This window comes from Lepidochelys kempii, chromosome 5 (assembly GCF_965140285.1).
Source record: "Lepidochelys kempii isolate rLepKem1 chromosome 5, rLepKem1.hap1, whole genome shotgun sequence".
NCBI classification, from domain to species: Eukaryota; Metazoa; Chordata; order Testudines; family Cheloniidae; genus Lepidochelys; species Lepidochelys kempii.
Genome location: NC_136384.1, coordinates 27371844 through 27397139, shown reverse-complemented (window position 1 = coordinate 27397139; position 25296 = coordinate 27371844). Strand labels below are relative to the sequence as shown.

General features: G+C 44.1%; 1 protein-coding gene across 3 annotated transcripts in view; it reads right to left on the bottom strand.

Annotated features, from left to right (window-relative positions):
- EGFLAM (EGF like, fibronectin type III and laminin G domains) overlaps positions 1 to 25296 on the bottom strand; it is a 131792-nt gene that overhangs the window by 86538 nt on the left and 19958 nt on the right. For all 3 annotated transcript variants that reach the window (XM_073346166.2, XM_073346165.2, XM_073346167.2), the window contains exons 2-4: positions 12486 to 12595; positions 9653 to 9736; positions 6457 to 6483 (exon numbers count right to left, since the gene is read on the bottom strand). In XM_073346166.2, coding sequence (XP_073202267.2) covers positions 6457 to 6483; positions 9653 to 9736; positions 12486 to 12595 — 221 coding nt within the window. The remainder of the gene's footprint in view (positions 1 to 6456; positions 6484 to 9652; positions 9737 to 12485; positions 12596 to 25296) is intronic.

Here is a 25296-nt window from a genome sequence, read left to right as displayed (position 1 = left end):
AATGCTAGAGTTCATTATCTGTTTCCAGGGGGCTGTTGCTGCTTCTGATGGTGAAGAAATGTGTGACCTCTCCTTGTACACAGATCAGGAACCAATGGAAGCAGATGCCCCCTGAAATTTTCCTCCCACACTACTCTGCTAATGCTATCAAACGTGACCTGAAAGGAGTGCCTCCCTTTATGGAAGACCAAGGACTTACTTGTTTCTGTGTCACCGTCACAGGACAGGTTAACCCAAAGGCAAAACTGTCAACTGCCATATGTAAGGCATTGCTGAGCTCTGCATATGATAATTTTGTTATTTGTGATGCTGTTTAAGACTCCCAGCATGACCAAGTATTTAATCTCGGTGTCTGGTCCATTTCAGAACATATACTACCAGTCAGCTGGAGCTATTCAGATCTCATATTTTGGCTCAGCCAAACATTAATAAAGATTGGTCCATGTGCAAAATTCAGACCCTGGTCTGGGTTTGGATCTCAAAAACCCTAGAAGTTGGGGAGCTCTTGGATATGGGTTTTGATTTGGGCCCATCTCCAATTGTTTCACTGGAAACCATAAATGACACCTCAGGTGACACCTCAGTTCCAAAGATTAACGAAAGTATTTACATAAAGGCAATAATTGGACTGGATGATTTTATTATATGAAACATTATATGTACATACACACACATATATGCACTTCTAAAGAGTCATCCAGATATTTAAAATATCACTCACAGTGCATGGGAAAATTCAGAGAGCTCTTTTCCCCTGAAGCGAAGAGAAACTTGAAATAGTATTTCCAGGTGCAGCAAGCTAGTGAAAGATCCTAATACTTTATTATCTGCCAGCCTCCTGATGCCGGTCTTTCTAATAAGCTTTCCTTTATTCCTGTGGGTAAATACTGTACTAGTCCAATAGTTCTACTGCCTGTTATTGCTACCTCCAGTCCTAATCTGCAGTGAGCTCCAGAGAGGTAGACACCATAAGCTCATGCACAGTCCAATTGATCGGACAGCTTGTGGTGAGTCAGGGTTTTAGTCTAACGTTAGAAAGTCAGTGCAATTATGTGAAGTGCTTTTAAAGCAAGTTAAGATATTTATATGGATCTGGACTGAGTTCCACCTTCTTGTACTATTAATGCATCTTAAAAAATTTGCTGTGTTGTGATACTAGAGGTATAGTGGACTGAAATCTCTACTGCAGTACATTGGCTCTGTCGCAGGTACTATAGCAAGGTATGCCAAAGTTTAAACGGCATACGATGGGGCAGAATTTGGCCTTCTGTTTTATTAAAACATTATGGGTCTTACTGATGTAAATGAGAGAAGCTCTGTTGACTGCAATGGAGCTATGTCAATTTACAACAGTGGAAGATCTGGCCAAAGACAAGCTTTGCAAGGCCTAACTTTGAATCTATCACAAAATGTATTTCTCCTGTCAGGGTACACAAGCTCATAGCTATTCGTTGTTCTCCAAGTTCAGGCACTTGACCTAGAAACCTTCCACCTCTAAAGCCTGCCTATTCTTTTTTTAGGACCAAGTCCACAGGCTTACACGTGTGCTTAATGTGTAGCATGTGAATAGCCCCACTATACTCAATCGGATAAGAGCTTAATAGGTGCCTTTATATTATATTTCCATGTTTGCTGTGTGCTGTTATTTATATGTTCTATGTTGTAAAACAATAACATGACCAGGTATAATACATGCTATCCAATTTGATAATGCTTATACTTACAGGCTGGGACTGATTCTGCTCTCAGTTACAGCAGTGTAGGTCAGGAGGGAGCTCCATTGAAGTCAATGGAGTCCATCATTGTAATTTAGAGGAGAATCAGGCTCACTGTCTAAAAGACAAATCATGCAAACCTGACCACAGTGTTATTGCAGATTTCTGTTGACTTTGGTATGAGTATAACAGAAAGCATTTCAGCAAGAATGTCTGAGCTCAACAACATTTCCTGGGGATTAATGAGCAGCTGGGAGTTGATGAATCCCAGCAAGTCATTAATTCTCTAAGAAATGGCCCAACTGAAGTCATTATTGTTATCAGATGTAGAGATGGATCAAACCTGGAACCTCAAACCTGGAACCTCAAATCTGAAACACCTTCAAAATCTTCCAGTCCAAACCCAACCCTACAGTTTTGTTACTGAATCAGATCCAAAACTAGAAGGAGCCCATTTTCCCTTTTCTGGATTAGATGCATCCTAAAAGTCTCCTAACCACAGTGATTCTCCCAAGATCTAGCAAAATTTCCATTAATATAGATAGTTGAAATCTCATGAAATCTACTGATCTCACATGATTTCCACCATTTTTGGCCAAAATCTCACATAAACAGCTTGCAAGAATCCGTCAATGTTGACTCCAAGCCTATACACTGGTCCTGATTCAGTCTCAAACCAAAACCCTTTCATAAATGAACACCTCCTTTTTAGCCCATCTCTACAGCTAAACCCTTTACGGTTTTTGTTTATAGGAAGTAGAATGGTCCATTGGACTGAGCACAGGACTGGAAATAATTCACCAGCAACAAAAGTCATAAAGGGGGTTTATCTTCTATACAACATTGTCTTTAGTCTCCTATTCCTACCTCCTTTTTGTGTGCTTTCTCTGCCTCCCTTATTCCTGAATCCTATCCTCTTTTTAGCTCAGCTCAGACCTCTTTGAGAGGGAAGAAAATGAAGTAAGAAAGGATACAGCCGTGGGTAGGAGAAAGACATAAGGCGGAAGGGCAGTGTACATACTAATCTAATAGGTAATATTGGCGGTAGAATGTCTGTGCCCAATCGGGTAAAGAATGCGAGCGAAGCCAAACAGCAAAAATTAAGATGTTTGTACACTAATGCGAGGAGACTAGGTAACAAAATGGAGGAACTAGAACTACTGGTGCAGGAAGTGAAACCAGATATTATACGGATAACAGAAACAGGGTGGAATAGTCGTCATGACTGGAGTAAGGGTATTCAAGGGTATGTGCTGTTTAGGAAAGACAGAAATAAAGGCAAAGGTGGTGGAGTACCTCAGCGATGAGGTAGACTGTAAAGAAATAAGAAGTGATGGAATGGATAAGACAGAGTCTGTCTGGGCCAAAATCACTTTGGGGAAGAAAGCTACTAGAGCCTCCCCTGGGATAGTGCTTGGGGTGTGCTATAGACCGCCAGGATCTCATTTGGATATGGATAGAGACATCTTTAATACTAATGGGAATTGTGTGATCATGGGAGACTTTAGCTTCCCAGATATAGACTGGAGGACAAAGTGCTAGTAATAATAATAGGGCTCAGATTTTCCTGGATACGATGGCTGATGGATTCCTTCACCAAGTAGTTGCTGAACCAACAAGAGGGGATGCCATTTTAGACTTGGTTTTGGTGAGCAGTAAGGACCTCATAGAAGAAATGATTGTAGGCGACAACTTGGTTTGAGCGATTATGAGCTAATTCAGTTCAAACTAAGTGGAAGGATAAACAAAAATAGATCTGTGACTAGGGTTTTTGATTTCAAAAAGGCTAACTTTACAAAATTAAGGAAATTAGTTAGGGAAGTGGATCTAAAGGCGGAGGAGGCCTGGAATTACTTCAAGTCAAAGTTGCAGAAACTATCAGAAGCCTGCATCCCAAGAAAGGGGAAAAAATTCATAGGCAGGAGTTGTAGACCAAGCTGGATGAGCAAGCATCTCAGAGAGGTGATTAAGAAAAAGAAGAAAGCCTACAAGAAGTGGAAGATGGGAGGGATTAGCAAGGAAAGCTACCTTACTGAGGTCAGAACATTTAGGGATAAGCGAGAAAGGCCAAAAGTCATGTAGAGTTGGACCTTGCAAAGCGACTTAAAAGCAATAGTAAAAGGTTCTATAGCCATATAAATAAGAAGAAAACAAAGAAAGAAGAAGTGGGACTGCTTAACACTGAGGATCGAGTGGAGGTTAAGGATAATCTAGGAATGGCCCAATATCTAAACAAATACTTTGCCTCAGTCTTTAACGAGGCTAATGAGGAGCTTAGAGATAATGGTAGGATAACAAATGGGAATGAGGATATGGAGGTAGATATTACCACATCCGAGGTAGAAGCCAAACTCGAATAGTTTAATGGGACTAAATCGGGGGACCTGGATAATCTTCATCCAATAATATTAAAGGAACTGGCACATGAAATTGCAAGCCCGTTAGCAAGAATTTTTAATAAATCTGTAAACTCAGGGGTTGTACCGTATGACTGGAGAATTGCTAACATAGTTCCTATTTTTAAGAAAGGTAAAAAAAGCGATCCGGGTAACCACAGGCCTGTTAATTTGACATGTGTAGTATGCAAGGTCTTGGAAAAAATTTTGAAGGAGAAAGAAGTTAAGGACATTGAGGTCAATGTTAATTGGGACAAAATACAACATGGCTTTACAAAAGGTAGATCGTGTTAAACCAACCTGATCTCCTTCTTTGAGAAGGTAACAGATTTTTTAGACAAAGGGAACGCAGTGGATCTAATTTACCTCAATTTCAGTAAGGCATTTGATACGGTTCCACATGGAGAATTATTAGCTAAATTGGAAAAGATGGGGGTCAATATGAAAACTGAAAGGTGATAAGGGACTGGTTACAGGGGAGACTGCAGAGGGTCACACGGAAAGGTGACCTGTCAGACTGGAAGGAGGTTACTAGTGGAGTTCCTCAGGGATCAGTTTTGGGATCAATCTTATTTAATCTTTTTATTATTGACCTTGGCATAAAAAGCGGGAATGTGCTAACAAAGTTTGCAGATGACACAAAGCTGGGAGGTATTGCCAATACAGAGAAGGACCGGGATATCATACAGGAAGATCTGGATGACCTTGTAAATTGGAGTAATAGTAATAGGATGAAATTTAATAGTGAAAAGTCCAAGGTCATGCATTTAGGGATTAATAATAAGAATTTTTGTTATAAACTGGGGACACATTACTTGGAAGTAACAGAGGAGGAGAAGGACCTCGGCATATTGGTTGATCACAGGATGACTATGAGCCGCCAATGTGATATGGCCATCAAAAAAGCTAATGCGGTCTTGGGATGCATCAGGAGAGGTATTTCCAGTAGAGATAAGGAGGTGTTAATAACATTATACAAGGCACTGGTGAGACCTCATCTGGAATATTGTGTGCAGTTCTGGTCTCCCTTGTTTAAGAAGGATGAATTCAAACTGGAACAGATATAGAGAAGGGCTGCTAGGATGATCCGAGGAATGGAAAACCTGTCTTATGAAAGGAGACCCAATGAGCTTGGGTTGTTTAGCCTAACTAAAATAAGGCTGAGAGGAGATATGATTGCTATCTATAAATATATCAGAGGGATAAATACCATGAAGAGAGAAGAATTATTTAAGCTCAGTACCAATGTGGACACAAGAACAAATGGATATAAACTGGCCATCAGGAAGTTTAGACTTGAAATTAGACAAAGGTTTCTTACCATCAGAGGAGTGAAGTTCTGGAACAACCTTCCAAGGGAAGCAGCGAGGGCAAAAGATATATCTGGCTTCAAGACAAAGCTTGATACATTTATGGAGGAGATGATACGATGGGATAGCCTAATTTTGGCAATAATTGATCTTTGATTACTAGTGGTAGATATGCCCAATGGCCAGTGATGGGATGTTAGATGGGGTGGAATCTGAGTTACTACAGAGAATTCTTTCCTGGGTGTCTGGCTGGTGAGTCTTGCCCACATGCTCAGGGTTTAGCTGATCACCATATTTGGGGTCGGGAAGGAATTTTCCCCCAGGGCAGATTGGCAGAGGCCCTGGGGGGTTTTCGCCTTCCTCTGCAGTGTGGGGCACGGGTCACTTGCTGGAGGATTCTCTGCACCTTGAAGTCTTTAAACCACAATTTGAGGACTTCAATAGCTCAGATATAAGTTAGGGGTTTGTTACAGGAGTTGGTGGGTGAGATTCCATGGCCTGCGTTGTGCAGGAGGTCAGACTAGACAATCATAATGGTCCCTTCTGACCTTAAAGTCTATGATTCTACTCTTCCCATCTCTTTTCACACTTCCTTACTGCTCTATTCTACCTTCCTACCCACAGGGTATATCCCCCTTCCGTCCTCTCCCTTTTGACTGACTGATTGGCCCTCCCACTCTGGCTAACTGCTCAGCTCTCCTGTGGCCCTCGCTGCCTGGCTCTCATTCTTATACGATTGATCTCCTATAACTCAGTAAGGCACCCTTAAGTGTTTTCGATGATTAAGTGTGGAAGATTATCCATCTCTAAAATGGAGATGATCATAATGCTTTCTTACCTACCGGCTCTGAACATCAGTTAAAGTTTGTGCCACTTTGACTAGGAAAAGCCCTACTTAAGTGCCAAGTATTATTATTTTAGTAGATTATGGAGCCTTTTAGTGCACTGCATATGAATCAGTGGAAAGGGAGGCTCTAAATGTTCTGTCTTATTTTGGATCACAGCTGCGACAGTTTCAGGAAGTGCAGTACTTACAAAAATCGCTTGTCCATCAAGTTGACCCTGGGGGGAAAAATCAGAATGGGACTTGTTAACAAACAACATACTTAAAAGTTGATGGCAAATCATGAGTGATGAGTCAGCAAAGCAAGATATGACCAATATACTCAGCAGATGGGACATGTAATTCCCAGCTCAAATAGATGTACACGTGTTAGGTCAGCTGGAGCTAGTGCCTAAAAATAGCAGCGTAACCATGACTATGTGAGTAACAGCTTGGGCTAGCTGCCCGCATGCAATCCCATTTGACCCCTTGGGTAGGTATTCAGGTGGCTAGACTGAGCCTTGCAAGCACTAGCTCATGTCTAGCTTCCTGAACTGAGAATTAAACCTCCCAGCTGCTGTGTAGACATACCCTATTGTGTCATATCCTATGGTTTCAGAGTAACAGCCGTGTTAGTCTGTATTCGCAAAAAGAAAAGGAGTACTTGTGGCACCTTAGAGACTAACCAATTTATTTGAGCATAAGCTTTCGTGAGCTACAGCTCACTTCATCGGATGCATACTGTGGAAAGTTTAGAAGATCTTATATACACACAAAGCATGAAAAAATACCTCCTCCCACCCCACTCTCCTGCTGGTAATAGCTTATCTAAAGTGATCACTCTCCTTACAATGTGTATGATAATCAAGTTGGGCCATTTCCAGCACAAATCCAGGTTTTCTCACACCCCCCCCCACATACACACAAACTCACTCTCCTCCTGGTAATAGCTTATCTAAAGTGACCACTCTCCTTACAATGTGTATGATAATCAAGGTGGGCCATTTCCAACACAAATCCAGGTTTTCTCACCCCCCCTCCCCCCCACACACAAACTCACTCTCTTGCTGGTAATAGCTTATCCAAAGTGACCACTCTCCTTACATTGTGTATGATAATCCTGTGGTGGCAACAGAAGTACTTTTAGGAAAAAGAAGTGAGGAACACAGGAGGGACAAAAAATAGTGTATAACAAAGTAATAATTAATCATGACAATGAGACTCCTTCCTTTACTATGATCCCATATTTGTGAAAGCCATGAGATTCAGGAGTAGCCAAAGAAAGTGAAAAGAAAAGGAGTACTTGTGGCACCTTAGAGACTAACCAATTTATTAGAGCATAAGCTTTCGTGAGCTACAGCTCACTTCCTCAGATGCATATCGTGGAAACTGCAGCAGGCTTTATATATACACAGAGAATATGAAACAATACCTCCTCCCACCCCACTGTCCTGCTGGTAATAGCTTATCTAAAGTGATCATCAGGTGGGCCATTTCCAACACAAATCCAGGTTTTCTCACCCTCCACCCCCCCACACAAATTCACTCTCCTGCTGGTGATAGCCCATCCAAAGTGACAACTCTTTACACAATGTGCATGACAATCAAGTTGGGCTATTTCCTGCACAAATCCAGGTTTTCTCACATCCCCCCCACCCCCATACACACACAAACTCACTCTCCTGCTGGTAATAGCTCATCCAAACTGACCACTCTTCAAGTTTAAATCCAAGTTAAACCAGAACATCGGGGGGGGGGTAGGAAAAAACAAGAGGAAACAGGCTGTTTCCTACCCCCCCCCCCCCCAGATGTTCTGGTTTAACTTGGATTTAAACTTGAAGAGTGGTCAGTTTGGATGAGCTATTACCAGCAGGAGAGTGAATTTGTGTGTGTATGGGGGTGGGGGAGATGTGAGAAAACCTGGATTTGTGCAGGAAATAGCCCAACTTGATTGTCATGCACATTGTGTAAAGAGTTGTCACTTTGGATGGGCTATCACCAGCAGGAGAGTGAATTTGTGTGGGGGGGTGGAGGGTGAGAAAACCTGGATTTGTGCTGGAAATGGCCCACCTGATGATCACTTTAGATAAGCTATTACCAGCAGGACAGTGGGGTGGGAGGAGGTATTGGTTCATATTCTCTGTGTATATATAAAGCCTGCTGCAGTTTCCACGATATGCATCTGAGGAAGTAAGCTGTAGCTCACGAAAGCTTATGCTCTAATAAATTGGTTAGTCTCTAAGGTGCCACAAGTACTCCTTTTCTTTTTGCGAATACAGACTAACACGGCTGTTACTCTGAAACCTGTCAAAGAAAGTGAGCATAAGGCAACAGGGAATCTGAGAAGCTACTCTTCCCTCTTCTTCACTTCATCACTTCCTTTTGAAGAGGTTTGCTAATGTTCACCAACTTCACCACAATGCCCTTCAAAAAGAGAAAGAAATCTCCCCTCTGCCCACAAATGTTTGAATTTGATGCTATTATCTCAGTGCCAATTTCTAGCTGGTGCAGTCCTACGGAACATTCCTAATTCAGCCATGTGAAAGGAAGAGTAAAGAGGACATGGCCCAAAAGAAGGAAGGACACTGATTAGAAGGAGAGAGGGGAATGGGGAGAAGAAGAATGAAGCATATAAAGGTGAAAAGGAAAGGGATGAAGAGGGTAAAGAAAAGAAGAGAATAGGGGGAAAGGGAGGTGATGGGAAAAGACAAGAGATTTTTTTGAAAGAATAAAAAACTTCCAATCCCAGAAAAGCCCCTTGGAGACTAGAACTTGCACATTTGCCTTTTTTTTTCTTTTTCTTTTTTTTTTTTTTTTGGTAGTTAGGAGTTATTAAAGCTCACAATTAAACTTTTAATCTCAAATTTTCAGTGGGCAGAGTCTCACTTGCACACACAGGAATTTGCCAAAAATTCAACTCTGTTTGCTCAGACATTTACCATGATGGCACAGCTTTGCCAAGATGGGAGTTTAGACACCTAAATACATGGAACAGCAAATGGAGACGTGATTGCTCTTCCAGTTTTGCATGCACAAATGAACTTTTCCGAATTGAAAAAGTGAACTTGAAATCAAAAGTAATATTTAAAGAGATCCCACAGGTAATTGCTATTAAAACCCACAGCAAGTCCCAACAGTTGCAAATTCAAAACTAGCAGGAGAATGAGGTACGAAAATCATATCCCAGATTTCTGATTAGATTACAGCAGTGTGCTATGATTTCCTCTTTGCCCAATAGTCCCTGTGGGTTTGGAATTGAAGCCGGTATTAGTTCACACAGCCAAAGAAGTCAGAGTTCCTGGTTCCTACTATAGAAATATCACCAATTATTAGAAAATGCCAAACTTAACTCTCTCAAAATTCCAGAGGCTCTGATCATTCTGACAATGGATAAAGCCAGATACTCACCATGCTGAGCATATCCAAGCTAAGGGGGACATCATGTGACCGCTGTTTTACTGGTTTATCAGCTTCAACCTCTGAGTAAAACACCTTGAAGAGATGTAGTTAAGGCAGTGATACAAATACTTTAGAAATAATAAGTAAACTACTATCACATCACTGCGTATACAGCCCTTGCCCCTCCACAGACACATGGAGAGTTAGCATACATTGACATATTCTTCAGACTTACCAAGGTTTGTCTACACATCAAAATGACATAATTTATAATGTGTTAGACGATACAATGTTAAATATGACTTAGCACTTAGTTGTAGAAACGAACTGTCATATTTAACACTGTATCAGAATGGACCCTAGGGTTAACCATACTCAGCTGACACAACAATCCTTGTTTAAACTGATCATTTAACCTTGTGTTTAACACATGTGTTTTAACATATGTCATATCCCACTACAGACAAACCCTAAGTGTACATGAATTAGTTGGCATTCAGTGAACTTCCTGGTACAGTAAAATGTGGTTGCTAAATTCAGCAAAATGCAGCCTGAAATAAGTAGGTTGAATTCCCATGGAAGTCTCTAGGCTTCATTCAGCAATTACATGAATTACACTGTAAGTTATACATCATGGGCAAGATCCTCAACTGGCATAAACCCATTGAAGTCAACTGAGGATCTGGCTCCTGTGTAAATTGGTAATGGAACTGGTGGAAGTTGCAAAGCAGTGTAACTTTTACCCACTGGACATCCACTTACTCTCTCTGTGCCTCTATTCCCCATTTATAAAATGGGGATGGCCCCTTTCTTCCACTGTTTGTCTGGCCTGTTTATTTAGCTTACAAGTTCTTTAGAGCTGGTACCATCTCTTACTTATGTCTGTTCATACATTCTTAGATTTTAAGGCCTGAAGGGATCATTAGATTATCCAAATCTGACCTCCTATATAACACAGACTACAGAATGTCATCCCATGTATTGAGCCCAATAACTTGTGTTTGATTAAAGCAGATCTTCCAGAAAGGCATCCAATTTCAATTTGGAGACATTGAGAGATGGAAAATACAGCTCTTCCCTTGGTAGTTTGTTCCAGTGTTTAATCACCTTCTCAGTTAAAAATGTGTGCCTTATTTCTAATTGGAATTTGCCTGACTTCAATGTCAAGTAATTGATTCTTGTTATCCCTTTTTCTGCTAGACTAAAGAGCTTTTTAGTACAAGGTATTTTCTCTCCACGTGGTCCTTTTCTGCACCCTCTCCAAGTTTTCAACATCTTTTGTATAATGTGGACACTAGAACTGGATGCTGGTATTATAGTATCAGTCTTGCCAATGCTATATGCAGAGGTAAAACTACCTCCCTACTTCTACTCACTACTCCTCTGTTTATACATCCAAGGATGTACCAAACTAAGTACAGTGCCTAGCTCAATTATTGTTATTATAACTTATTATTTGTATTATCATGGACCTCTGGGAGCTACTACAATACAAATAATTCAATAATAATAAAAATAATTCAGCAGATGTGCAAGACAAGTGTAACTTACACAACCAAGGGAGGAAAAGATAGGGCATAGCAGGAAAAGCAAGCAGCGTGTAGGTATAAGATGAAACAGCCCCTAACCACCACAACTTATATCAGAAATAGAGAAGGTCAAACATTTTCTGTCATAACTTTTTTCCCAATGGAAAACTGAGTTTTTCATTAAATGGACATCTTTCATTCAATTGTCTGCATCCCTTGAAAACTGGTTTTTTTTTTCAATGAAAATTTGCATTTGTATTTAGATTTTTTTTTGTGGGGGAAGGGGCGCTCAATCAACATTTTCCATGGGGAAAACAAAACATTTTTGACCAGCTCTTGTCTACCATCCCCCACGTGCTCAGGGCCAAGTTCACTCCTGGCAAAAACAGCTCCCATTGACTTTAGTTTAAGGGTTAAATTTGGTTTCCACAGAATACAAAATCAGTACAAGTTTCATTTGTTTTGCATGAATGCTGAATGCCAGACTGGTGCAAAGTTACACTGCTTTGCTTCTGAGACCTACTCACACCTCTTTTATCAACAACTTACGGCAGCACAGAATCCTAGAACAGAGGTTCTCAAAATGTGGTCCATGGACCACCAGTGGTCCACGAGCTCCATTCAGGTGGCTCACGGATAGTTCCCTCTAAGGTGCACGCCTGGGCAGCCTCACATGAGAGAATGAAGGGCCACCCACCTAATTAGTGGAGCCGCACAGGCATGGCTCCACTAATTAGGTGCCTGGACCCTGGAGAAGACGCACATGTAAGGTGAGGAGGTGGCCTTGTGGGCAATAGGGGGTAGATGGGAAGGGGCTGTGGGGTGAGGAGATGGGGTGGGGGGAATTTGGGACTCAGGCTTGAGGCAGTTAGAATAAATTTCACTCTCTGTGCCTCTGCTTACCAATCTGTAAAAAAAAAAAGCATAATATTTACCTGCTCTACTCTACCTTACTGGAATGTTCTCCTATCTAATTAATTGTAAAGTGCTTTGAGATCCTTGGATAAAAGTCACAAGAGAAATGCAAATTATTGTGAATCCATGCTTCTTGCATCCACACAAAATTCCCATCATAGCTTGCTTCTAAAACATAGCTGCTTGTTAATTAAAGACTCTTTACTATTGGTTCCAACTCAGCTTTTTCACAGAACTCTTTCTAGACAACTCTAGTGTATGGTACTGAGTCTGGGATTCAAAGTACCCTCCTTGCTTTCCCTTACTGTTTTCACTTTCCTTGCGAACAATGAATGGGACTATGTGGTCCATTTGGATTCTATGCTGTATATTGCTAACAAAAATAAAGGTTTACTTACAGTGTATCCTGTGATGGTGCTCGCATGCTGCTTTGGCATTCTCCATTGTATGCTGAAAGCTGTACAGTTCAGTGAATCCACCAATATATCTAGAGGAGGCCCCAGCCTATCTGCCTCAAAGCAAAATGATATTGTGTAAGAAGTTTCAGGAAACAAAATTCCCTTGTTTATAATCAGCTGAGGGGCATATCTTTGAAGAAGAATACACATATGCTGCCCTATTCTTTAAAAATCTTCAAAAATCAGACAGACCCAATCATTAAAGGGCTAGATTCTACCACTCTCACTCATGTCGAGTAGCTTCTTACCCCACATGCTGCCCATGTGGTTTCTACTCAGTGTGACAAGTGGAGTAGAATCTGACCCAGAATTAATTTGGGTCGATCTATCAACCCATCAAAGTACATTTGCTTTCCTTTTCAGTGTATTTGCAACTACTGCAGCACACCTGTTACTCTACATAGCATTAGTGGTGCAAACTGAGATGTGAGGAAAATTCCCTGGGACCCATGCCCTTAGCTACATGAATGCAACCCTTGGAGGCCATATGAAGAAAGGGGCATGTGTGAGAATTCACCTTCTCTGTAACCAGAATAAATCTACAGAAATACTTAATTACTCTTCACCAGTTGGGTTAAAGGATTCTTTAATGTATTTCATAATTTTTGTACACAACATTTCTTTGATGATCTTGCCAAAAAAATAGCTTGCAATTAACTGAGGAAGGTTATTAGCTTTAATAACAAAGGCACTTTATCTGGTAAAATAATAAGGATCACAACTCAACCGCTACAGTAAATTGAATAAGCACTGACAAGAAACTCTATCATGCTGAGTCAAACTGCAGGGACCATGAAGCATTGGGTGGAGCCTCTCTTGTAACTGTAATCAAAGTACAGGTCTGGTGTCTAAGCTCTGGAAGCAAAACGAGAGATGCGGGTGTTTGTATGCGTGCGTGCATGTGCATAGGCATGTGCAATGAGCTCCACTTACCTGGAGAAAAGATAGTGATGGCAAATGTTACCACCCAAGGTGAAGGAATTTTAGCCACTGCCTATGAAGTCTTAACATAGAACACTACAACTCAGGGCCCCAAACCCACAGTCTTGCAGACAACATTTCCCTTGAAATCATTAGGAAGTTTGACTATGGAGTGTGGAATCAGGCCCAAGATTTTTAACAAAAATTCTGTAAGTAGCCAGACAATTACCAATGCTCTTGAAACCAAAAAACACATAGTAAAGACACTTCATAAACAAGCATAACAAAGAAGTGATGAAAATTTGCTGGTGAAAAGAATTTTCTATGGCAACTTTTATTTCCTTCATAGCAGCAGTTTTATTATATGTAATGTTTTTGTGACCTTATCTACCATAAATGACAGGGAAGGCTGAGAAAACCTGATTTTTCAACTAGTTCTAACAAAATACCAAGTGAAATCAAGTTATTTTAAAGGTCATTTTTAGATGTGAGACAAGCCAAAATCAGATTTACACTTGTCATTTCCACCAACTTATTTGATTTGAAGCTAAATACAAAACTTAACACCTTACAAATACTCACCAGAATTGATCGGCAACAATACTTTAGAAGAGAAGCTAAAACAAGAGTACAGCTGACATTTAGGTCTCTTAAGAATTTACTCTTCATTATTCCTCTACTAGGACGCTTTTGGTTTTACACATTTTTCTTTAATTGAACAGGCAGTTGGGGTGCCAAGAATGCTACTTATGATAATCAAGTAAGTTTCACTATTTACCTTGTGGTCTTGTCCATTTCCTTTTTTATCTGCTACCAGCTATGGTGGATAAAAGCTAGACACAGCAATAATAATATAAATAGACAAGGTTTAAGAAAGCACCCGGTGAATCTGTTTTTGTCTCATTGTAAGAACTGTACTTCTAAACCTTGTGGTAAACCCTTCAGTCCTTATTCAAAATAAAATTCTCATCGGCTTCAATGGGAGTTTTGCCTGATTAAAGGCTGTGTAAGGACTGCATTAATTAGACCCCTTTTGAATAATTATGTCCTTTTGTTGAGATAACAGGAACAAAACACACCTCAGGAGGAGGGGAAGAACCTGTTGTGTGTTAAACAGTTGTATTTCCCAGACACTCCAAGAAATTTCCTTATCCGGTTGCATTTGAGACTAAATTTTGAAACCCAGGGCAGCACTAAAATACCTCTGTGAAGCTCTTGTGGATACAATAAGGGAGTACTGTACTGAAAAAATAAAACTATAGTAAAAAAACTTTGGGTCCAATCTTGCAAAACTTTCCTTACATGGGTAGTCCTTACTCACAAAAACAGCTGCATTGCAGTGCATAGAAACATTCAAAGGAGTAAAGGTTTACACAATAAGGCCTTTATTTAGAAAATGGAAACCTTGAGCCAGATTCTCAGCCCCACTCCACTGCTTGTGTGGTCCCTGCTTTTGACCCTATGACCTTCACTCCCATCTCCATTTTATCATTTATTGTTCCCTGACTTTACTTGAGCCCTGGGTTCAATGGCTCCTCCCCTTAGGCTGGGGGAGGGGCCTTTACATGCAGGTGGGCTTGTGCCCACTCACCCCTGGGAACTCAATAGGTGCCCAAGCAGCACAAAAGAAGTGGAAACCTCCTGCAATTCACTCACTGGGTACACCCTCAACATGATATACAGCTGCTGGTGCCATCTTTTAAGCCTCCCTCCCTGAAGCCCCCAAAAGGGACAGGTGGAAGCTCTAGCTACTCCAGCTGGCATATGGTCTCTAGGAGAATGTAGCCAACTGGTACAGTTTAGAGCAGCCCATGGTTCTGGGGCCAAACAGAGAATCAGGAAGCTGTAACCAGGCTCCAAACAGCCCCCTTTTTTGCCGCACCTACCGGTAGTTGAATGCAGCAGAGAATCTGAGCCTTCTAATCCATTTTACCAGCTCTCTCTTCTGTCCTGCATTCAGGATCATCAACTTGACACATATTAAAGTACTGATATACAAGAACAAGAAGACCTTACAACGCCCTTGGAAATAAAACAGCAAGAATCTCAGAAAAACTAAATCTATTGGAAACAATAATAATACTTTGGTAGCCCTTTACATTTAGCAAGTGCTTCTCAAACTTTAACTAATCATCGCAGTAGTCTGGTGAGGTAGGTAAGTAACAAAGCTATGTAAATAATGAGGGGGAAATATGCCATAAATTTTTCTTAGGATTTATAAACCAATTCACTTGGTATTTTTGCCCCTCTTGTGCTTATTTGTTATGGATGTTCTAACAAATAAGTTTGCTGGGAGGAATTGTTGCAGAAACAATAAATTTCAAGCAACTCAGAAGAATATCCCTGCAAAGATGATTTCAAATTCTTAATTACAGCTGTGCTACAGATCAATAAGATTGACTGCAGAAATTATTTGGTGAATAATTTGGATTACATTTGAAAAAAGTCACGATCCATTGCAGACAATTTGAAAACACAAAGAGGCAAAACTGTTTAATACCCACTCCAAATTATTCATCCAGATCCCCTACACTTCAGTAACTTCAATTTGCAAATGAAAAAGACAAAGAGATCCAAATACTGCACAAATACATTTCCAACTTAAGCTGACATAGCTAATGCACTCAGGGATGTGAAAAATCCATGCCACTGCAACTATGCTGACCTATACCCCTGGTGTAGATGCGGCTACATTGACAGAAGCATTCTTCTCCTCTCCCCCAAGCAAAACTGCAGAACAAATGTGCAAATTAATGCTGACTGAGGCCAGGTCTACACGACAAACATATATTGGTATAACTACATCTCTCGGGGTGTGAAAAAGCCACACACACCCCCGACCAATGCAGTTATACTGGCCTTACCCCTGTTGTAGACAGTGCTATGTCGATGGGACGGCTTCTCCTGTCGCCGCAGTTACTGCCTCTTGCGGAAGTGGATTAACTACCACGATGGGAGAAGCTGTCCCATTAGCATAGTAGTGTCTTCACTGAAGCACTACAGTGGCACAACTGCAGCGTTTTAAGTGTAGACCTGCCCTCAGTCAGTGTTAATTTATACAGGTTCCCCATCGTTTTGCCCTGCACGCATTGACTCCTGATTCCGCCCTTATGCGGGTGTTGGGCTTGGCAGCACTGAAGGAAAACTTGAACAAAGTAATGGCGACTCATTCAAAATTAACTTGTGTGGCTTTGTCTCCCACAGAAGGGGTTTTCGGAGGGCGGGAGTAGGAATATCTTGTAGTGTATAGATTCTTACCCCCTCCCCCTGGTCTCCCTGCTGTCCCAGCCACAAAGCCTGCATCTTAGAGATGGCTTCCACAGTTTCAGAGAAATGTGTGAGAATGCAACTGGTCCTGTACTTCCTCTTTCCATACTCCCTGGGCTTGGATCCGCATGTTCAGCAGACTACTTACCACATAAGCTGAGGGGCACTTCTGAACCCAAGTAACCTAAGGGCACTTGTTGACTACCCTGCAAGTTAGTGAAAGAGATGTGAATAGACCCATGTGCGCCTAACTTCTAAGTTTAGTTCATGAGAACAAGCTCTTTCCAAAGAGGACTGGACTCTTCCATACAGAGGCAGATTAGGGGTTTGTGGAGCCCTGGGTCAGAGTAAGTGGGGGTGCCCTCACGCCCCACCTGCAGCAGGGTCAGGATGCGGGGGATTCCCCCACTCCCCGGCAGGAGCGCTGGGCAGGCGAGTGGAGCGGGTTGATGTGTGGGGGCGCTCATTTTTCTGGAGGCTCCCCAGTTGGCTGGGGCCCTTGGACATGGGCCCCATTGGCCCTGAGGCTAATCCGCCATGGCTTCCATACCAAAAATACTGGAAGGGAACTAGCTGTGACTCTGGATTAAACAGGTCACAAAGCAAGGTGCTTTACCTAAAATCTATGTTAAACATAATCTTCAAAATGATAGATGACTCAAGATGCTTGAGAATTAGATCAGATTATAGTGTATCAGCCGGGAAACAAGAAACAGATCCAATATCCCCATGTGTTCTATAGCTTGGTCACATTAATAATTCATCTATTCACCTCAAACTAGCCTATGAAGTCAGATTTGACTAAAACCACAGGACGCACAGAGCCTAGCAGATAGCAGTATTGTAAATAAGACATGAGCTACTAAGATTGTATTTTGCACGCTACAAAAAAAAAATAAAAATCGTTCTGTACAAATATAGCAGAACTCTATTTTTTTCCTCCTGGAATTGGGTTCTGCAACCCAAGGCAGGCACAAAAAGTTTGATGCACTACAAAATGCTTTTCTGAAAATGAAAAGAAAAGGAGGACTTGTGGCACCTTAGAGACTAACAAATTTATTTGAGCATAAGCTTTCGTGAGCTACAGCTCACTTCATCAGTAATCTTGGTCCCAAGAAAAAGTTTGTTGATTTATGAGGCGCACGGTTACACATGCTAAGACAGGGGCGGGCAAACTTTTTGGCCTGAGGGCCACATCAGGTTTCTGAAATTGTATGGGGGGCCGGTAGGGGAGGCTGTGCCTCCCCAAACAGCCAGGCGTGACCCTGCCCCCGCCCCCTATCCAACCCCCCCAGCTTCTCACCCTCTGACGGCCCCCCGGGGACCCTTTCCCCATCCAACCCACCCTGTTCCCTGATGGCCCCCCTGGGACCCCTGCCCCATCCACCCCTCCCTATCCACTGACCACCCCCTGCCGACCCATCCAACCCCTCCTCTCATTCCTGACTGCCCCCCCAGGACACCTACCCCATCCAACCACCCCTCTCCCTGACCGCCCCTGGAACCCCCGTGCCAACTGCCCCCTGCTGCCCCATCCAACTCCCCCTCTCCTTCCTGACCGCCCCCCGGGACCCCTGCCCCCATTCCACCCCCTTGTTCCGCGCCTTCTGACTGTCCCGACCCCTATCCACACCCCCGCCCCCTGACCACCACCCCCACCCTCTATCTAACCCCCTCGCTCTCTGCCCCCTGACCGCACTGCCTGGAGCACCGTGGCTGGCGGCGCTACAGCCATGCTGCCCAGAGCACCAGGACAGGCAGCCGTGCCACCTGGCTGGAGCCAGCCATGCCACCGCACAGCACAGAGCACCGGGTCAGGGCGCGGCTCTGAGCTGCACTGCCCAGCAAGAGCTCGCAGCCCCGCCGCCCAGAGCATTGTGCCGGTGATGCAGTGAGCTGAGGCTGCGGGGGAACAGCAGGGGAGGGGCCGAGGGCTAGCCTCCTGGGCCAGGAGCTCAGAGGCTGGGCAAGAGGGTCCCATGGGCCGGATGTGGCCCGCGGGCTGTACTTTGCCCACCTCTGCGCTAGGACTATAAAGAGGAAGAACTACTGCAAAACCATATCGAAGATGAGAGGACCAGAGAAGAACTAGATACGGAGCAACAATGCTGAACTGAAGTTGCTGGATTTACTTCACTGCTCGTTGTTGTTTAGATTACTGTTATTATGTCCCTGAGGCCTGGTCTACACTACAAGTTTATGCCGGATTTAGCAGCGTTAAATCAAATTAACCCTGCACCCGTCCACACAACGAAGCCATTTTTTTCAACATAAAGGGCTCTTAAAACCGATATCTGTACTCCTCCCCAACGAAGGGACTAACACTGAAATCGACATCACCGTTTTGAATTAGGGTTAGTGTGGACGCAATTGGAAGGTATTGGCCTCCGGGAGCTATCGCACAGTGTACCACTGTGACTACTCTGGACAGCATTCTGAACTCGGATGCACTGGCCAAGTGTACAGGAAAAGCCCCGGGAACTTTTGAATCTCATTTCCTGTTTGGCCAGGCGAGCTCATCAGCACAGGTGACCATGCAGAGCTCATCAGCACAGGTGACCATGCAGTCCCAGAATCGAAAAAGAGCTCCAGCATGGACCGAACAGGAGGTAGTGGATCTGATTTCTGTATGAGGAGGGGAATCCGTGCTATCAGAACTACGTTCCAAAAGACGAAATGCCAAAACATTTCAAAAACTCTCCGAGGCCATGAGGGACAGAGGCTACAGCAGGGATGCAACACAGTGCAGCATGAAACTTAAGGAGCTCAGACAAGCGTCCCAGAAAACCAAAGAATCAAACAGACACTCCGGGACAGAGCCCCAGACATTCCGCTTCTACGCTGAGCTGCATGCAATTCTAGGGGGGGCCGCCACCACTACCCCACCCTGTCCGTGGACTCCGATGATGGGGTACTCTCCGCCATGCCTGAGGATTTTGCGGATGGGGAAGATGAGGCGGAGGAGGATGAGCTTGAGGAGAGCACACAGCACACCGTTCTCCGCGACCGCCAGGATCTTTTTATCACCCTGACTGACATACCCTCCCAACCCAATCAAGCCGGAGAAGGGACCTCTGGTGAGTGTACCTTTTTAAATATAATACATGTTATAAAAGCAAGCGTTTTTTAATGATTAAGTAGCCCTGAGGACTTGGGATGCATTCGTGGCCAGTACAGCTACTGGAAAAGTCTGTTAATGTGTCTGGGGATGGAGCAGAAATCCTCCAAGGACATCTCCATAAAGCTCTCCTGGAGGTATTGTAAAAGCCTTTGCAGAAGGTTTCTGGGGAGAGCAGCCTTATTCCATCCTCCTTGGTAGGACACTTTACCACACCATGCTAGTATCAAGTAATCTGATATCATTGCATGACAAAGCCTGGCAGCATATGGTCCCAGTGTTTGCTGGCATTCAAGCAACATCCGTTCTTTATCTCTCTGTGTTATCCTCAGGAGAGTGATATCATTCATGGTAACCTGGTTGAAATAGGGGAATTTAATTAAGGGGACATTCAGAGGTGGCCGTTCCTACTTGGCTGTTTGCCTATGGCTGAAAAGAAATCCTCCACGCAGTTAGCCACGCGGTGGGGGAGGGAGGGCAATTGGCGCTGAGCTGTTCGCGTTTGGCTAGCAGGGATCTTTCCTGATACCAGCCACATAGTGGGGTGAGGGGTAAAGCAATCATCCCAGAGAATTGGATGGGGGAGGGAGGGTTAGTTTGGTGTCTGCTGCTGCACGTTAACAGGAAAACTGCAGCACTAAATGGCCAACTCAATGTGCTTTGCCAGGCATGGGAGAGTAGGGCGCTGCTGTTATGAAGGTTGAAGAAGCCAAAAGACTATGGCTTACCATGGCCACCTGCAAGCCGAATTCTGTTGCCCGGCACTGCGTGTGTGATCTCTAACACTAAAGCCGCAGGCACTCAATATAAGATGCAAAATGCGACCTTGTACCAAAATCACATGTGCTATGTAATGTGAATAGTGTTGTTCACTGTGAAAGAGTATAGCCATTGTTCTGTAAAATGTATCTTTTTAAATACTTCACTCCCTTTTTTTCCTCCAGCAGCTGCAAATGTTTCAAGCATCCCTCCTCCGTCCCAAAGTCTATCTCAGATAAGGCAGCAAAAAAAAAACGCACGCGCGATGAAACGTTCTCTGAGCTCATGCAGTCGTCCGGCACTGACAGAGCTCAGCAGAATGTGTGGAGGGACACAATAGCAGAGTACAGGAAAGCAGCCGATGAACATGAGGAGAGATGGCGGCAGGAAGATCAGAGGAGGCATGAGGCAATACTGGGGCTACTGTGGGATCAAACGGACATGCTCCAGCCTCTGGTGGAGGTTCATGAATGGCAGCAGGATCACAGACTGCCGCTGCAGCCCCTACTTAACTGCCCTCCGTCCTCCCCAAGTTCCATAGCCTCCTCACCCAGACATCCATGAACGCGGGGGGAGGCTCCGGGCACCCAACCACTCCACCCCAGTGGACAGCCCAAGCAACAGAAAGCTGTCATTCAACTAGTTTTGAAGTGGCCTTTTCCTTCCCTCCTACCCTCCTCCCACACCCCATCCGGGCTACCTTGTGAGTTATCTCCCTACTTTTATAATCAATTAATAAAGAATACGTGTTTTTTAAATGATAGTGATTTTATTTCCTTTGCAAGCAAACTGTGATCGAAGGTGGGAGGGCGGGTGGCTTACAGGGAATTTAGAGGCAACCAAGGGGGCGGGTTTTCATCAAGGAGAGACAAACAGACGTGTCACACAGTACCCTGGCCAGTCATGAAACTGGTTTTCAAAGCTTCTCTGATGCGCAGCGCTTCCTGCTGCACTCTTCTAACCACCCTGGTGTCTGGCTGCGTGTATTCAGCAGCCAGGCGATTTGCCTCAACCTCCCACCCCACCATACATATCTCCCCCTTACTCTCACAGAGATTGTGGAGCACACAGCAAGGAGCAATAACAGTGGGAATATTGGTTTCGCTGAGGTCTGAACGAATCAGTAAAGTGCGCCAGTGACTTTTTAAACGTCCAGATGCACTCTCTACCACCATTCTGCACTTGCTCAGCCTATAGTTGAACAGCTCCTTACTACTGTCCACGGTGCCTGCGTACGGCTTCATGAGCCAGGGCATTAAGGGGTAGGCTGGGTCCCCAAGGATAACTATAGGCATTTCAGGTTTCAGAGTAACAGCCGTGTTAGTCTGTATTCGCAAAAAGAAAAGGAGGACTTGTGGCACCTTAGAGACCAAATAAATTGGTTAGTCTCTAAGGTGCCACAAGTACGCCTTTTCTTTATAGGCATTTCAACATCCCCAACAGTTATTTTCTGGTCTGGGAAGTAAATCCCTTCTTGCAGCCGCTTAAACAGACCAGAGTTCCTGAAGATGCGAGCGTCATGAACCTTTCCCAGCCATCCCACGCTGATGTTGGTGAAATGTCCCTTGTGATCCACCAGTGCTTGCAGCACTATTGAAAAGTACCCCTTGCGGTTTATGTACTGGCTGCCCTGGTGGTCTGGTCCCAAGATAGGGATATGCGTTCCTTCTATAGCCCCACCACAGTTAGGGAATCCCATTGCAGCAAAGCCATCGAGTATGACCTGCACATTTTTGGGGGATAGGTCCTGCTTTGAGCAGGGGGTTGGACTAGATGACCTCCTGAGGTCCCTTCCAACCCTGATATTCTATGATTTCCCAGAGTCACTACCTTTGATAGCAGCAGCTCAATGATTGTGTTGGCTACTTGCATCACAGCAATCCCCACAGTAGATTTGCCTACTCCAAATTGATTACCAACTGACCAGTAGCTGTCTGGAGTTGCAAGCTTCCACATGGCTATTATCACTCGCTTCTGAACTGTGAGGGCTGCTCTCATCTTGGTATTCTTGCGCTTCAGGCAGGGGAAAGAAAGTCACAAAGTTCCATGAAAGTGCCCTTATGCATGCGAAAATTTCGGCACCACAGGGAATCATCCCAAACCTGCAACACTATGTGGTCCCACCACTCTGTGCTTGTTTCCTGGGCCCAGAATAGGCGTTCCACGGCATGAGCCTGCCCCAGTAACACCATGATCTCCAAATTGCCGGGGACCGCAGTTTTAGAGAAATCTGTGTTCATGTCTTCATCACTGTGCTGCCGTCACCTCCTTGCCTGGTTTTTCAGGTGCTGGTTCTGCATAAACTGCATGATAATGCATGAGGTGTTTACAATGGTCATAACTGCTGTGGTGAGTTGAACGGGCTCCATGCTTGCCGTGCTATGGCGTCTGCTCGGGGAATCCAGGGAAAAGGGCGCGAAATGATTGTCTGCTGTTGCTTTCATGGAGGGAGGGAGGGTTGACTGACAACATTTACCCATAACCACCCGCGACAAATTTTTGGGCCCATCAGGCATTGGGAGCTCAGCCCAGAATTCCAATGGGCAGCAAGGACTGCGGGAACTGTGGGATAGCTACTGTGATAGACCCAGGCCAGTTGGGTACAGTAGAGTAGCCTTATTCGGATGCTAAAGGATTCCCCCCCCAGCCTAAGGGGGGGTCCACAGGACCTGGAAAACCAAGTAATTATGGGGGACAACTAATGAACAACAGGGACAGGAGTGCAGTCATGTACAGCAGAGTAGCAGAAGGCAGATATACTGGCCACTGGATTAACAGTTTTCTGTTCCCTGACTGACCAGAGCAGGGGCTGCTCCAGGCTAATGAGAACACCTGACTCCAATTAACCTGCAAAGAGTCAGGTGAGGCCATTAAGCTAATGTGACCACCTGAATCTAATTAAGGCCCCTCTGATAATATAAAAGGGCTCACTCCAGAGGAGAGGAAGTGAGGCTGAAGGGCTGATTAATGAAGACACCCTCAAGTTATTGGTAAGGGAGCCCTAAGGTAAAGGTGAAGAAGGAAGAAGCAGGAGAGCTGTGGGGAAGTGGCCCAGGGAAATGTAGCAACTCTGGCAGTGAAAGGTTGGCTGCCAACAGCTGCTACCATTAGGGTCCCTGGGCCGGTACCCGGAGTAGAAGGTGGGCCTGGGTTCCCCCCAACCCACCACTACAGAAACACCTCCTGGGAGGGGAAAACAGGCCCCTGTCAGGACAGGAGGCTAAACTGTTTTGGCATGAGGCCGTAGGAGCAACAGAGACTGTGGGAATTCTCTCACCAACCTCCATTGCTGGCTTATGATGAAAAGGGCTCCCTGGCCCAAGAGAGAGAAGGGCTACGTGGAGGGTTGCAGTGAGCCTCTGAAGCTAGCATAAACCACCTGGAAGCGTGGGACCCATGGGGACAAGGTCGGAGCTCTGCCACACTACCCACAGTGCACCGCTTGGAATGTTGACGCTTGCCACAGTACTGTGAACGCACACCGCCGAATTAATGTGCTTAGTGTGGACGCATGCACTTGACTTTATACAATCTGTTCCCAAAAATCGACTTCTGTAAAATCGGAGTACTTTCGTAGTGCAGACATGGCCTAAGGATCTGTAGTGTTAAGAAAATAATGAAGTAACTACAACACTGGGAAAAATTACCAAGAACAGTTCCCACCATGACCAGTGGGAGCTGCAGCACAGACATGGCTCCCTCAGCCAGAGCTGATTTTACCACCATTTTAAACATGTTTTCTGCAAAGCAACTCACATTAAAATGGTGATACAAAACAATTCCGACCACAGAAGCCTTGTTTACATTGTGATTCCCCTCAGCTTTAACACTAGTTCAGCTGAACTGGTGTTAGAGCCAATGGAAGCGTTTTTGCGAACTTCCACCTGTGTTCTTGTCCGCCATATGCTTCTGATGTACTAAGTAACCTGGGGAACAAAATGGAACAACTCCAGGCTTGCTCTCCTTCAGGAAGTCCCTTGTGATCCTGTGAATTCACCCCTTTGCACTTTCAGTGTGTGGGTACTAAGGGTATTTCTACCCTGTGACTGCAGCTTGAGTAGATGTATTAGAGATTAAAGTAATCTTGCTAGCTTGGGTCCGAGGGCAGTGAAGCCGCTGCAGTACATGTTTCAGCATGGGCTGTGTAAGCCCACCTGGGACTCTCCAGCCCACACTGAGGCATGCACTGCGGTGGCTTCACTAATCTGGTACCCCAGCTATTAAGATTAAAGTTAGCTCAGATATATCTACTTGAGCTGCAATCATGCGCTGTGATTGCAGTCTACACAAATGCTAAGGCTGTGGTTGTCTCTTGCACAGAAGCTAAAGGGATGGCAGATGAACAGCACCCTCCCTCCCCTTGGACCAGCCACAATCTGACCAGAGACTTTACTGTAGTGATGGGTGATTACTGGAAAGAATCAAGTTTTAAAATAATATTTTGAGAATCAGTCCATTTCTGATGTCACTAGCACTCAAATCCATATAATAAAAGTACCCATAGATGTACTAAATTAAAATATGAGGCCTGATCAGTGTCATTGAAATCAATGGAAACAACTCAAATTGATTTCAGTGTGAACTGCAAAAGGTCCATCATTTGTGACAAAAATAAACAATGTCAGACTGTTATTTATTTGATTTCTACAGACTGAACTAGGTTAAATAAAGAATGCTGTGGGATGT